The 15,251-nt window shown below is 38.7% G+C and overlaps 1 protein-coding gene across 8 annotated transcripts in view; it reads right to left on the minus strand.

Moving 5' to 3' along the window:
- The window catches only part of PIGG (phosphatidylinositol glycan anchor biosynthesis class G), a 105,827-nt gene that overhangs the window by 36,137 nt on the left and 54,439 nt on the right, over positions 1–15,251 (minus strand). For 6 of the 8 annotated variants that reach the window (XM_030471331.1, XM_030471333.1, XM_030471332.1 and 3 more), the window contains 2 exons: positions 9,583–9,774; positions 4,611–4,920 (listed from right to left, as the gene is read on the minus strand). In XM_030471331.1, the coding sequence (XP_030327191.1) occupies positions 4,611–4,920; positions 9,583–9,774 (502 nt within the window). Of the gene's footprint in view, positions 1–4,610; positions 4,921–9,582; positions 9,775–15,251 lie in introns of those variants that run through there. The other 2 variants (XR_003989326.1, XM_030471337.1) reach the window with 2 other exon arrangements.

Below are 15,251 nucleotides of genomic sequence, written 5' to 3' on the forward strand. Positions count from 1 at the left end.
AGGAACTGGAATTCAATGAACAAGCAGAGAATGAGGAATTTAATTATTTGAAGCAAATAATTTAAGGTGAAAAAAAGTGAAATAATTGGAAAAAAATAAAATGGAGACAGTTCTGTTGGAGGTTTCAAGACCCTGAGCAACCTGGTACGACCTCACACTGCTCTGAGAATGGGATTGAACTGTGGGCCTCCTGAGGTCCTCTCCAATGTAAGTTACCCTCCAATGCTTTGAAATTGTAACAAGAGAAAGCTATAAACAACTTTGAAATGTCACTCAGTCTATCTCTTTACTTAAAGGCAAGATGAATTAGATACAAGTTATTCTGAAAATGTACAAACCTATTCTGTTCTCCTCCAATAATTAAAATTACCACACAGTATAGGCAAGTCTTAAAGATTTTGAGACTGTATTTTCTTTTTCCTCTTTTGCAGATACACTGCTCTAAGGATGGAAAAAAAATCCTGCAAGACTAATAAATACATGGAATTTTTGTTCATTTATGAGCTTTCACATGGTAACAAAAGTATTTTAAGAAATATTTACGTCAAGAATTTTTTTTAGGACCTGCTGTAGTTAAAAGAAACAACCAAGATACTTATTTCTATTCTTATTGTATTTGAAGGGCACGCAGCAATGATAAAGATATAGTATACTTCCGGTAAGTGACTGATGAGTTAGGAGATGTGGACAACATGGAACTTAGGAGAAAGCAATCAATCATTCAAGCTTGTCGAAAAATTCATCAAGAGGTTCTCAAGCTTGCAATAATATCCTGACAATCAAGTGGCACTCTAACTAAATGTATTAATTTCATATCTTTTTGACAATACTCAAATATTTTTAACTTTGCTTCTCTTCACTGGATTAGATAAATCAATAAATAAAGCAGAGATCCTAACTACTAAAACAAGCCTAAAAACCGAAGTGATAAATAAATTTATGTCTAGTATTCCCAAATTACAACTGTTTAATAAATTTGCCTTTTAAGTTCACATTGTCAGAAAGCAGCAAGGGCCAGCTGGTTCTGCAAGGGAAGGTAAGATGGGAAATGGGTGTGAAAACAAGGCAGGTGAGAGCAGTAAGTCCCGACGACTGGGAATGCTAAGTGGCATGCCACTGTCACAGCTGGATCCAGAGACGGTGATCAGGGCCAGACTCAGTCCAAGGGTTACACAGCAAGTCTGTAGTGACACGATAGGTCCCACATTAGGCCAGAAAGCCCATACACCATGTCCAAGTCCAGATCAGGATCAAGAAGGTAAGAGACAGGCACAAACATACCTGCTTACACATCTGTGACACAGCTCAGGCAGTAAAGCATCACATTAAAAGCAGGTCTCACAGGACAGCAGGGCCAGGCCCTTCCTTCTAGCTTTTCTCCCAATGGCTCCTCTCAGTGAAGGAGATCACCTTGAACTCTGCTAAACTAAACTCCTAGACAGGAGATGCACTCAGGGTCCTCGTACAGATGAAGCGTGGAATGCAAAACCAAGTGTAAGTTCAAGGCATTTGATTTCACCCCATACTTACTTTGGTTTTCTTTCTACTTCTACTTAAGATCAAAATATTAGATTCCACACCCAGGCACTTCATTTCCCCACATACACACTTTCAACTATACCAATTAATGAAAAATAGTACTTCTTCCTATGAACCTTGCTTACTCTGTACACAGGATTTTCACAGCTATACTTCCATAAAGTCTTTAAAGACACTACAATATTTTTTTCACAGAACACTGTCTCATTCATTAAACATGCTATCCTGAACAAGGCTATTTTTACTCACTATCATATTCAAAAGGCTATCACTTACATTCGACACTTAGCGAGACAGAGTTACTGTTTTTGTCATTACACACCCTCTTGCCAACCAAGATTTAATAAAGGCTCAGCAACATCGGCAAGAAGTCTCATTCTTCTCATAATCACACCAGGACATGTACAAAAAGTAGTTCTCTAAATCTCTCTCATATTTCCAGATGAAAGGGTTTTAGATTCAGTTTATATTTCTCTTCTCCTGGCTCATTTAGCTAGCACAGTCTAAATTTAGAATCCAGTCTCATGTACATCAACAACAAATTTCAGTGCTTTTTCCATTTCTGTATTTCAATCATAGACCTGCTATCATTTTTGTATGCCACATTAGATCTTTATGCCTGTCTGGAAATTAAAAACTGTGAACCCAGCCAGTTTAATAGTGGTAGTTCTACCACTCAGCTCAGGCTTTAACACCTCTCCCATAACATCCTCCCACGCAAACTGATGCAGTCCAGGCTAGGAAAGTGGATAATGAGGTGGATTGAAACCTGCTCAAATGCCAGGCCCACAGGGCTGTGATCAGCAGGACAAAGTCCACCTGAACGCCAGTCACTAGCAAACAACCACAGGGCTTGACACTGGGGCTGATACTCTTTAACATCTTCATTAACGACCTGGATGATGGGGCAGAGTGCCTCCTGGGCAAGTATGCACACCAGGCAGAACTGGAAGGAGTGGTATACTGGATACACCAGACGGGTCTGATACCATTCAGAGAACCTAGAGAAGTGGGCTGACAAGAAACTCATGAAGTTCAAAGGGAGATGCCAAATCTGGCACTTGGGGATGAATAAATCCATGCTTTGGGTCAGGCTGGAGGCTAGGCATATGGAAAGCAGCTTGGCAGAGATGCACATGGGGTCTTGGTGGACACCATGTTTTTGTGCAAAGACACAACATCTGGGACTGCATTAGTTGGCTGAGGGAGATGCTCCATTCCACCTACTAAGCAGCGGTGAGATCATATCTGGGCTGCTGGGTTCAGTTCTGGGCTTCCCAGCACAAGACAGACATGGATGGAGCAGAGAAAGTCTACTGAAGCACCACAGAGATCATAATGGGAGCAAAGCATATGTCATCTCTCTGAACAAGCTGGTCTGTTTACTCCCAAGACGAGAAAGCTCAGCAGGGATCATAACATAGCATGCGAATGAATACCTGTTATGGAGGAGTAAAGAAAATGAAGTCAGACTCTGACCTTCCCAGTCACTCAGTAGTGACTAGTTGAAAGGATGAAGAGCAGGGCACACCAGCACTTCTGTTTAAGCATCACGAAAAGCTTTTTTACTGGCTAAGGTGCAAGCAATGCACACAAGCACTTCTGTTTAAACACCAGGAAAAGCTTTTCTACTGGCTAGGGTGCTCAAGCGTTGTGACCAACTGCCCAGAGAGGTTGCAGAGCCTTTGTCCTTGTAGGCAATTAAAACTGGACTGGACACCTGACCTGGCTGACCTGTTAGATGAGGGAGGCTGGACTGAATGATCTCCAGAGGCACTTTCCAGCCTCAACTTTTCCAGCCTCAACTTTCCAGCCTCAACTTGAAATTCTCAGCTAACTGTACCAAGAATTCATCATCACTGAAAATTGGTGCTTTATGAAAACATTCAAGCCATTCTTTATTAGTCCCTTTTCCACAACCTGGATTTTCTTGCTAGCCTACCCACTGTTATACTTCTGGCAGCTACTTTTGCTTCGTACCTCAGTACTGAAAGGCCCTGCCTTCAGCCTCTTGACAGCCCCACTAAGGGCTGCTTTCAGAATGCCATAATCAGAGCTGACTTGCCTAAACAGAAAGAGTCAAGCCATGCAAAAGCCATTCAACCAAGAAGTGTTACGTCCTCTGAGCAGGAAAACTGGATGGGAAGGGATGAATCATGATGATCTTAACCCCATCAGCAATTCCCTGTCCTCACATGTATTCTCAGAGCAAAGTCAAGCCAATCCTCAGTCAGTACAAACAGGATCAGAAACATAGTAGGGAAGTACCCTAAGCTTAACTACACCTTTAACATCCTCAGCCATGCCTCAAAAGTAACCAACACAGGTCTCGCCTTGAAATTTTGCAACAAATCAGAAAGCCTCTCCTCCTAAACCATAAACAACCTGATTCCCAGTTTAACAAATGCCCTCCTTAGACAGTCTGCTAGAATAAGTTTCCAGTGTTATTAGAAGTGGAGAGAACCTCTCCAGCTTCAATGCTAAGGAAAGTCTGTGGAATTGCAGCCTTATTTGCAATGCAGAGAACAATGTTATTGAAATTAGTAAGGCTCCTCAGGAAAGAAGATACCATTTGATATAATAAGAATGGCAATTAGTTCTGATTCTCATAAGAGACATTACCTTGTCACAGAACTTCCCTTCAGCCTTAAACTGTACGTTTACATCGACCTATCGTGATGCTACCAAAGGTTTCATAAGCCTCAAGAATCAGGGACAAAAGACATCTGCCCTTTATTGGTATTATTAATCAACTCAGCTGAAATTCTTAAATTTATTATTACCAGAACAGTACTAAGGAGGCCAACTCACTAACAGACCAAAATCACCCCTGGTATAGGTATCTGATATTTCTAACACTTATGGAAATCTGTATTGAGGATAAGTTATCTTTCCCTGATTCTGAAAAACAAACATTAATAATACAGTTAGAAACTAAACCGTTCCGAGAACTCAGTAAACTCTTCCACTCTGAGATTTAGTTGGCATTTTACTCACAATGAATAACGTTTCTTTCGAAAACTATTCTCCCTCCCCTTCCACCCCTGTAGCAGAGAGAGTTTTCAGCTTACCTGAAAATAGAAGAAAGCTTGGCCAAACCAGTAGTGCATGATAGTAATCTGTGCTGCATCAAATTTCAAAGGTCTCCAGATATATTTCGTCATCATTGTCTGAATCAACAGACAAAACACCAAGACTGGTAAATTGTGAGGTCTAAATAGAAGAGCTGCTAGTAGAACCAATCCACTATACACTTCCCATAATCCCGTACTCTTCACACTGGAGTCTGAAGAAATAACCTGTGACTTTAGCAAATCTTTGGTGCCAGTGAAGACTATGCCAAGAACAAAGACATAAACAAAACGAGCTTCAGTAATCCCCCTAAAGAGGAGTGGAAAAAAAAAGTAATAATAAATAAATAAAACAGAAATATTAGCTATTTACTAATGTCTATTTCACAGGTCAGAAAGTATTTCAAGAGAGGTGCAGATGAATGCACTTCTGCCAAACAGGTTAAATTCTAAGGCTAGTACTGGCAAATTTCATGACAGAGCTTTCTCAAATACAAAACTCTAAAAATAGTTTATAATTAAATTGCAACACATCCAAATCAACTTCAGCAAAGAAAGCAGCTTGTGCTAAAAAACTAACCTATAAAATAAAATATCACATTAATGTAACATATGTCAATTAATGTAACAAAAATAAATGTATTTTATTACTATTCAAGGTCTAGCTCCATAAATTCACATAATGCCATTTATATAGCATAATGAATTTCCCCAAAAATACGTCTTAGAGTGATATGGAAACTTTATTTCAGGAATTAAAGTTACTTAAAAATTACTATTCCCTTTAAGCTGCTCAGTCATTTTTCTCTGAACATTCACACAAACATATGCTCCTTTTTAGCCAACTGAAAAGACAGTGATAGTATTTGAAGTTCCTTTTTTCACTCTGAAATTTCTGCGTAATTCAGACATCTTTTCACCTCACACAGTTGCAGATATACAGACATGCTGGTTTACACTAGCACACTTTTTCCTTGTAACTGTACACATTTTTCAAATCCCTAAGCAAACCCATTACAAAAAAATTGAATGTTTTAAGTTGTAAACAGCACCTATTGCTATGTTCACTGCACCTGTAAATTCACTGGCCTCTTCATTTCCAGTGAAAGCTGGCTTCTGAAAAAAACACAGCATCTCGTCCAAAAAAGCTGACAAGGACAAGGACCAGTAAGCTTAAAACCTGTGACCTGCTATTCTAGCAATACAAGGCCAAAGGAAGAAAGAAAGTGACAGCAGATAACCATCAGAATGCACTGATATTCTTATATTTACTGGGGGGGGGGAAGTCACAGATCACATTAATAATTAGATTATTAAGCTATAATACTAAAAATCCAAGTAATTGACCAAATTCAAAATTTTGTTGTTTTTGAAAAATATTAAAAACCACATTATCTACACATTTTATCCATAACTTAATATATACTATCTTTAGGGATTAGCAGTCACTTTATATTTGACTGGTGAAGAAACGTGGTCTCCTACAAAGTTAACATAATTCATTCAGAAGTGAGGATTGTTGAGTCATCTAGACTTAATAATACATGGAGAATTAGATCATGACACTAAAAATAGTAAAAGCCTAGTTATACTTGGTGGAACTAATGTAACTAGCTGACAATAGAAAACACCACTAGTCAAAATTTCTAAAAAGAAATTTCTTTTAACTTTAATTAGTTTTTTCAGACTTTGGAAGGCCACCTTCTTTCTCAACAATTACTAACAAATGAGCTTGAATTTAGTATTTATTTTCCACATACAGGAAAAATAATCAAAAAGCATGAGCAGAAATAATAAGCAACAGTACATGTTCAGTTTTCATTTTGCACTCACAGAACCAAGAAAAAAGATTAAACCACCACATGACAGTGATATGGCCTTCCTAAACCTGAAAACAGTGCTATGTTCTGTGATTTAGCTTTCAGAGCTTCAAACTCATATGTAACGGTATATGCAAAGGCACTTTACAATTTTATTCCCTTAAATATCAAGCCTTTGTAAAATCTCTGTAGGCCCAGTGGCTTTTTCCTTTAGGGGGGAAAAACACCAAAACCAACCCAAGCCAAAATCCATAAAGTTTAGACAGTTATTCCATTTCCGGCTAAGGCAGAAATTCATTGCCCTTTTTCAGCATCTCTGGTAATTCTGATATAATTATTACCATAAAATATTAAAATACATTCATGCAACTTAGAAGTAAAACTTTAGGAAATAGCTTTGGGTATTTGTCACTATTAAATGAGTTAAGCGAAAACTGAAATTAACCGGTCGATGGTAATTCAGACTAAAAAAATCAATTTCTCAGCAAATGCACTACTATTATTTTGTTTGAGTTTAGTATTATACTTGTCTTTTTCATTGCACAAACTACCATTTTTAAACAATGGAAAACAGAAGGCCAAATTACTTCCTTGCATATTTTAATTTAGAGGTTATCTTTGTGTAAGCCATAGAAGACGTGATATACTTCAATTGCCTCTTCTCTCTCATCCACCTCCCAGCAGTCGCCACATCCAGAGAAAAAGAGACTTATATTCAGTAAAGAGTACAGAGAGGGGGAGTTTCAGAGCAAAGGTTCTCCATCTTACAGAACAAAGCATTAGGTATGAAAAATGCTTCGGCTGCCTACAGCTTTTTCTCATGTTACACAAAACTACCTCTACCTTGCATCTGGATTTGGAGTTATTCCGTATTATGAATACACTAAACATACCTCTAGACATATTTAAAAGAAAGTCCTGATTTTGCTCCTGGTGGTATTTTAAATAGGCTTTTACCATTTATCACACCAGCCACCTAATGAGCTAGGATTACTATGACAACACATCAGCAAACATCTCAAAACTACTAAGATGCATGTACCATCTTTTCTGACATGCTGTATTGGGAGCCTTGAAAAAGATAACATGTTTGACAAGTTACTGATCTTGGGCAAACCATGTCTGCTCTATAAAGCCTTGTACTTCAGGCTTAAGAAGTCCACATTATCATGGGCTTCTCAAAGTTCCAGCAAGGGACCATGCCAGAACCCCTGTCATGGCCTGTGTTGTGTGCTGGGGGGGGTGTTATGACAGAGATAATTCTGACAGAGCAGAAGCAGACACATGGGTTTGTTTTGGTTTGGTTGGTTTGGTTGTTTGGCGTTTGTTTGTTTTCTTTTACACAAAATATAAGGCACCACAGTATGGGAGGGAGGCAGAACCTCTCCACAGATGGGACCTGTGTGCCACAGTTTGCCACAGAAGATTCATCTGGGGTTTTTCTGATGCTGCACGAAAGTAGGGTTACCAACACCTGAAGACATTACTATCTATATTCCTCTTTTTACGCTATCTTAAAAAACAGCTATTTTGTTACACATTTGTTGTTGCTCCTTTCTTATTGACATCTGGAAAGTGCCCTGCATTTGCTAACCCTACCATCTTACACTGAGGATATAAAGGGTATAAAGCTTTGAAACATGACAGAAATTTTTAGACCAGTCTATAACCAGAGATATATAAAGACCTAGCATAATTTAAGCAAATCACCATATTCACTATTTATTTACAGTGATATAACACAAAAAGCCAGTATCTATCTTGTTATAATTGCAATCAGTACACCAATTATAGAATGAAGAGGTTCACAGTAAATGCACTGCCTTTAGTATGTAAGTACTCCCCTTATTTCTCTAATGGCATTTTATTTGTGGCTCAATTGCTGTATTTAATGTTCAGTTCCCCACTGCAGTATTTTGCTTCTCTTTGCAAGGACAGTATTCTTCTCCAGGGATTGTATTCAAACACAAAGCAAAACTAGACGTCACACTCAGAAATCAGTCATTTTCAAATACAAAGCCAAATTCTGAAGACTGTGTAAAGACAACCCTACTTTCACATCCAGCAGAACTAGCACACAATAGCTTAACAGCTTAACGCTAGTATACAACTAGAATTAGCTTCAATATTTGGAGAGACGGAATGTATGTAAATATATCTAGCTATACATACATACATACACATATTTGTTATAAAACGTGCCTTGCTAGCAAATCTGATCTTTTATATCTCCTAAGATCTTCTCTTGTAGGAGAGAATTTTTCCATCTCTGCATGTCATATCTTAAGAATCTCTGGCCCCTGATTAAAAAGCACCAACAGAAACCATTTGTATCCATATCAAATTCAAAATAAGTGTGAGAGAAAGATTATTAAATCCAGAAAATAATTGTTTTACTAATTCTCTTCCATGATCCCGTCCTCTTCATCAAATGACCTAACTGACTCTGGAAGTTTTCCACAGCTCTCTGACATTTACAAAAGCTTGAGGCTGCAGAGCCAGGTACCATCCAACAGTAAAAGGTATCATAATAAAAGTAAGTCAACTTGGCTCTATTTTAGAAATACCTGCTGGTGAAAGAGCTAACAGCTTTCTTACAGTTACAGACCAGTTCTATAGGACACTTAACATCCACATAAAAATCCTTAGTATGCATTGTGCAGCACAGCCCAGACCTCAAGAGGGATTTGGTTACATCTTGAAAGGCCATACAGTACAGAACACTTACCAGCCAAAGAAAGATACAGAAAAGTAGCTGTCCCAACTACTGCCTAACCATTTTTCAAAACTAAGAAGTAGCTAAATGAGCTTGGCATGTGCTCTGCTAAATGTGGCAAGTCCACATAAAACAAGAGGAGATGGTGCATTTGGAGTTTCTTTGCAGCAAAAATACAGGGTATGAATATTTGGTTTTCCTCATATTAATTCTTATCTGACTAGCTTCTAATCTGTCACAGTCGAAAGATACTTTATGGAGCTCAAAATTATGCACAAACTACGAAAACTGAGTGCTGGCCATCTACAAAATAGAGTTTTATTCATAAGAATGTGATTTTAGCCTAGACATAACGTTCCCTCCCACTTCATCTCTCGATATCCAAAGCATTAACACCTCTCTCGAAACAGAGTTACATATCTGTTGATTAACTTACTTTGAAATATCTTTGCTGTCATGTTGCCATGGAAATATGACATTTCCAATAGCTGCCCGGTAACTGTAGACTCCCAGGAGCCCAAGTGCCATAGCAATTTTTGAAACCAGGGAGCATCTTCTTTGAACCAGAAAGAAGATCATAAGGAGGGATACTGCAGCCAAGAAGGAGAGTTCAGATTTATGTTCAGAGCTGTAAAACAAACAAACAAACAAACAAACAAACCCCATAAAACCACTGTAATTGCTGTTTAAAACATTTGACAGAGCTACAGCACTGTATTTCCAAATTAATCACTGCACTGACATCTGTTATGAACTTTCCAAAAGGTACGGTAAAATATTTTAGTATTTTTAGAAAAGCAGTTTTATTAATGAGGTTTTCTATTCAAGCATGCATGTTTAAAAGTGTAATTATTGTGTTCCACCATATGCTACTTACTCTGTTAATTATATAAAAACTGAGTTGCATATTGCATAATGGAAAAGGGACTAATGCACTTAAACTAGCATTTTGTTATTTACACATTTTGAAACAGTGCATTTTGCTTATACTACAGCACTTCAATTTTTAGCATAAAGCACAAAAGAATTCTGCACTATAGAATTAGACCTATTCTCTCTTTTTAAATAACTGCTTATTTAATTTTAGACATACAAACCGTTACCTAGCCAAAATTACCAGAAGTATATACTTACATAGATTAAAACATACAAAACCAAATGTATTATCACAGTAAGATTCCTTTACGAAACTACAGCACTTGTACTGGATCAATACATACAAGGAACAAAGACACTAAATTTGCATCATGGCCAAGAAGATTACAGACACGGTTTGTTTGTTCCCCCGCATCCTAAATAGCTAACACTTGTTCCAGAATCAAGGGCATTTCATTGAGCATGCTGCCAGCATTATGTATTTAAATCTACAGTGATAATCAATTACCACTGCAAAATGTAATGGGGTAATGTAAAGATCTGAACTCAATCCCTACCATAGGTAGTGATGCAATTCCAAAAAGCCTGCTGTAATCCAAGAACTGCTAACTCTTGCTTACTGCAAATATCTCCAGTATCCCAAATGACCTAGAACCACTCATTTTGTTAAATCTACTTACTGCAAAGAACATCATGTATAGCGTGAGAGTCAAGGGCTCCATCTTCTGTCTTCCACACTTCAAAATGCCATGATAAAAGATCACTAACTTCAGCAAACTGACAGTAAGCCCTGGCTCTTACCTGCATTAACACTTATGAAACTCCAGTTTTACCCCTGATTTAATCAAAATCACAGTACTTCAAACAGGTTTACTTCCTATTCTCCAGTATATGCTTTATCAGGACATTCACCAATAGCTGTCTGAGCTTTTGTGCTTGGAAGTCACATAGGAGAGGATATGGGGCAGAAAAATTGTCCTGTTAGTCCTCCCTGCAGGACCCTTCATACAACTTTATAGGATTCCCAAAAGATGCACTGCTCTCTGCAGGCCAGTAGAGGAAAGTGAGAGGAATAAACACTAGAACACTATAGGAGAGAAAATACTGTCTTGATGTTTCTCCTATCTTCAGGAAGAGACAGTAGAAGCAGTGAATACATTGCTGCAGCAAGATAGTGCACCTGTATTTTTCAAATGAACCTGTGTGAAAAATTTTAAAAGCTTTCAGGCCATATTCCTCTTGGCAGCTCATTGTGCTAGAGAGAGATATATCAGGGATAAATAACAGTACATCATCATCATCATCTTTGTCTCTAAAATAGTCAATCCACTTCTGTTAAGAGACTCTTGCAGGCAAACCCAACATAGCAACATATAAAAATTAAAATAAGCATTCCTAACTGCAAGAAATAACTGCTATATCAAGCAAGACACTCACTAACAGCTGCAATTTTCTGGAGTGAACACTTGAAATCATACTCTCACCCCCTCAAAAGGAAGAACATTCTCAGAGAAGGCCCAGTGGGTAGCAAGGTTCAAAGTCCTCTTGCACATCAGCCAGTAATGGTGCATTCTTAACTCCGAGCACAGGGGTCTATAACCAAGTCGTGTCCAGGTATTCTGGGAACAATCCTCTGTGTTTTCTGGTTTGAATTTTTTAGAACCATGTAAATTTGTTGGGGAAAAAAAAACCAAACACCCAAAACAAACAAACAAACAAACCAAAACAAACAAACAAAAAACCCCAAAACAAACAAACAAAAAAAAAACCCACCAAAAAAACCCAAAAAAACCAAAAAAAAACCCAGATAAAAAAAACAAAACACCAAACCAGTGCTTCACAGAGTTTGCTGGGAAAAAAAATAAAAACAAAACCAAAAACCCAATAAAAGGTTTTATAGCAAGTGAAGTCAGTTCAGTATAAATCACCTACATTTTCAAGGCTTTCCAGCCAACATTCTTACAGTTAGGCAGCTAAGTGCATACCAAATTAACATATATTTTGAAAGGGTATTGTAGTTGCTCAATAGAGTGCAGGCATTTAGCAAAGTTCTGAATGATTTTGATATTCTAATCAGAAATACAAGCATTAACACGCTACACTGATCTCAGCTGAAATGTAGTGGGTTTTGCCTAAATCACAAAACTGAAAGTGAAGAACTAATGGTTTTCTGAGACAGAACCTGGGGAGGGGGAAAGGAAAAAAGAGTGCTTCAGCTATATGTTTTTACTGTAACAGCTTGCACTCTACGCTGTCATACTTCTGGTATCAGAATGAAGGTTGAAGACGTTTCCTTCCACTGCTTTGCTCTCACCTCACTACTGCAAATACAAGTAGAGTGAAAGGAATTATGTATGTGCAAAATTCATATTTTATGTGGATAAAGCCTTTTTTAATTGCTTACTTTCATTCTACTATGTACAACAGAATACACAGGAGTCACATGGTATGCTAGCTTTGGGGGGAAGGGCATTTAGGGATGGTTAAGTAAATTATTAAAAGAAAGTACTACCATCTTCCTATGGTGCTGCTTCTCATCACTTCTGTTCAAGCTGATGCTGTCACTGACACCCTTCCCCTTCCACACTGAGCTATGCAGCAGCTCTGACACTTCCTGAGTATCAGTTCTGACCAAGATTAACAGCCTAATGAAGCTAACTGCATACCAACTAATTAAAAAGAAAATCCAACTTCCAAACAAATTTAGGAATTGCATGTTTTCTTCCACTTCACCTACTGTCTGATTTTCTTAGGCTCTTTTTCCCAAAGTCTCCTCCCCTCCCCCCCGCTGACTTTATAGCAGGTTTTACAGAGCTCTCTGCAAATAACAAAGAACATTTTCCTCATTTCAGCACTGTTGAACGCATCTCTAGTAGCCAAATTCAACACACTACAGCTAGCTTGATTTTCTGGGTTTTGCTGCTTACATTTTTCCATGCACAAACCTGCACAATTGTCTCTGTCTCAAATGCTGAGCCCCTTGAGCACTGTCCAGATCAGCAAAATATTAGTCTGAGTGTGATGTCTAAAAGGCATCACTAAAAAACGTGCTATTAAGATATAACTATGCAAATTAAACACATACTTAAAATAGCATAACAATCAACCTTACAGACTAGCAATGTATTTTGGGAAGAGGAATAAGTGCTTTATGCAACTCAGCTTATCACCAACTTTTAATTTATGCTATAAGGAAAACACATCATCTCAATTCTGATCAATACTCTCGGGAAACAGACATCTCTACCACCCTATTCTCTTGTGAAGGAGAAGCAACAAAGACATTAAAACTTCCAACCGAAGAAAATGCAGGCATGCTTGCTGAATAGGAATTCGCTCTACTCTACAAACCACAGGATGTGCAAAGATTTAGTTGCATCATTGACTGATCTTTCCAAAGCTTGTTCCAGTGAACCATTTCATACTAAAAAAATCACCTACATCACATCACTCCAGTCCAAAAACTGTGCACTTCAAATGCTGCTATTCTGGGCAATCTTTTAACCCTATACAGCAACTGAAGTATATGTCAGAATGGTGACATATATTACATTTTCCTTTCAGTCTAAAAACTGCTTCATTAATTTAAGTCAGGATGTAGCTCCACAGCAGCCCGAGCCAAGCTGTGCCAGGGTTCTGCTCTTTCACCTGCTCCCTAAACATGACAGAAGTAGTCACACCAATGAAAGAAAGATGGCAGAACTGTGGCAGCCCTAATGGCACATCTTTTAGCCTGCCATGGCACCCAGAACTGTTCCATAACCTTCTTAAAGCCCTCAAAAGTAAAAGTTTGTGAATCATTGCTTCCTTCTCAACCAGATTTGAAAGGCAACTGGGTTTCAGTAAGGAATGCTTGACAATGGCAGAACGAAAAAACCGTTCATGTCTGCAGCTCTTCAAAGAATGTAGATACTTCCAGGCTTGGGGGTTTTTTTTCCCTACAGGAATTTCAACACCAGCAGTGCTGGCTTGCACACTTTTCCCTCCCTGCATTTGTATTACTAAGTCAGCCCATTTACCTGTGAAGCTGGATCGTAAATCAGAATGGGAAGTGGTCCATGTGAAAGCCAAGAGCCCCCCATACCATCCTGGGTTATTCTTCCAGCCACATCTATTCAATAATTTCGTTCACATACTGGCAAAGCAAGAGCCATACTGGTGAAATATAGGGCTAGTGAGGGGAGAAGCAAGACAGCAGGTACTTTGCCTTGTAAGGCAAGAGGTCCTTCCATATGGACATACCAGAGCAAGTGCAGTGAAGGACTATGAAAATTATGATGATGGGATTAGAACATCTGTCATACAAGGAGAAGCTCAAAGCACTGGAACCATTTAGCCTCAAGAAAAGAAGGCTCAGTATGGATCTTACCAGCCTCATTGGAGGTAGAGGGTGTTAAAAAAAGATGAAGCCATATTCTTCTTAGTGGTACCCAGCAAAAGGACAAGAGGGAGGCAATGCACACAAACTGAAATAAGGGAAATTCTGTTCAAACAGAAGCAAAATTTTGGAGGTAAAAAGAAAAGAGGTTGCCCAGAATAGCTGTAGAGTCTCCATGCTTGGAGATACCAAAGACCGCGCTGGACACAGATCTGAACAATCTGTCCAAGATCACTCCACTCTAAGTAGGGGGACTGAACCAAACAATCTCCAGATATCCCCTCCAACCTCAGCCATCCTGTGATTCTGTGGTTTTCAAAGATGGATAGGAATTCTGCAAAACACACCAATTCACAGGAAAAGAAGAAATGCAAAAATAGCCTCCTCCTCCCCTTTCCTCCCTCCCTCCCCAACAATAACAAAAAGACTAAGCCAGAGCAGGTGTTAGGAGCTTTGGGTTAGCTGAGCTCGTTGTTTGGAAGCTTCTGAGAAGCAATAATGTCAGAGCCGGGCATACAGAATCTCCCAGAATCTTTTTATAAAATCAGGAAGCCCTAGAAGCACTTGCTTTAGCTGTAGACTACGTTCTACCCATGCTGTCTCCGTGAGTCCCCACAGCCCAAGGCTATAACAGGTTTTGCTGCTCTATAGGCATTCCTAGCACCAGGAAATCAGAGGTGGGAGCACACTTAACCAAGACAGGTTCTTACAAGTTAAGTCCAGGCATACACACACAATTTCTAGAAGGCTGGTAACATTTCCAAGTATCAGCAAACATTCCTGGGGGACCATATGAGCAAAAGTGTATCTGTGTAACAATGCAATTTTTCAGCTGAAAGAATGTCAACTCC

This window comes from Strigops habroptila, chromosome Z, assembly GCF_004027225.2.
Source record: "Strigops habroptila isolate Jane chromosome Z, bStrHab1.2.pri, whole genome shotgun sequence".
In the NCBI taxonomy this organism is placed as follows: domain Eukaryota; kingdom Metazoa; phylum Chordata; class Aves; order Psittaciformes; family Psittacidae; genus Strigops; species Strigops habroptila.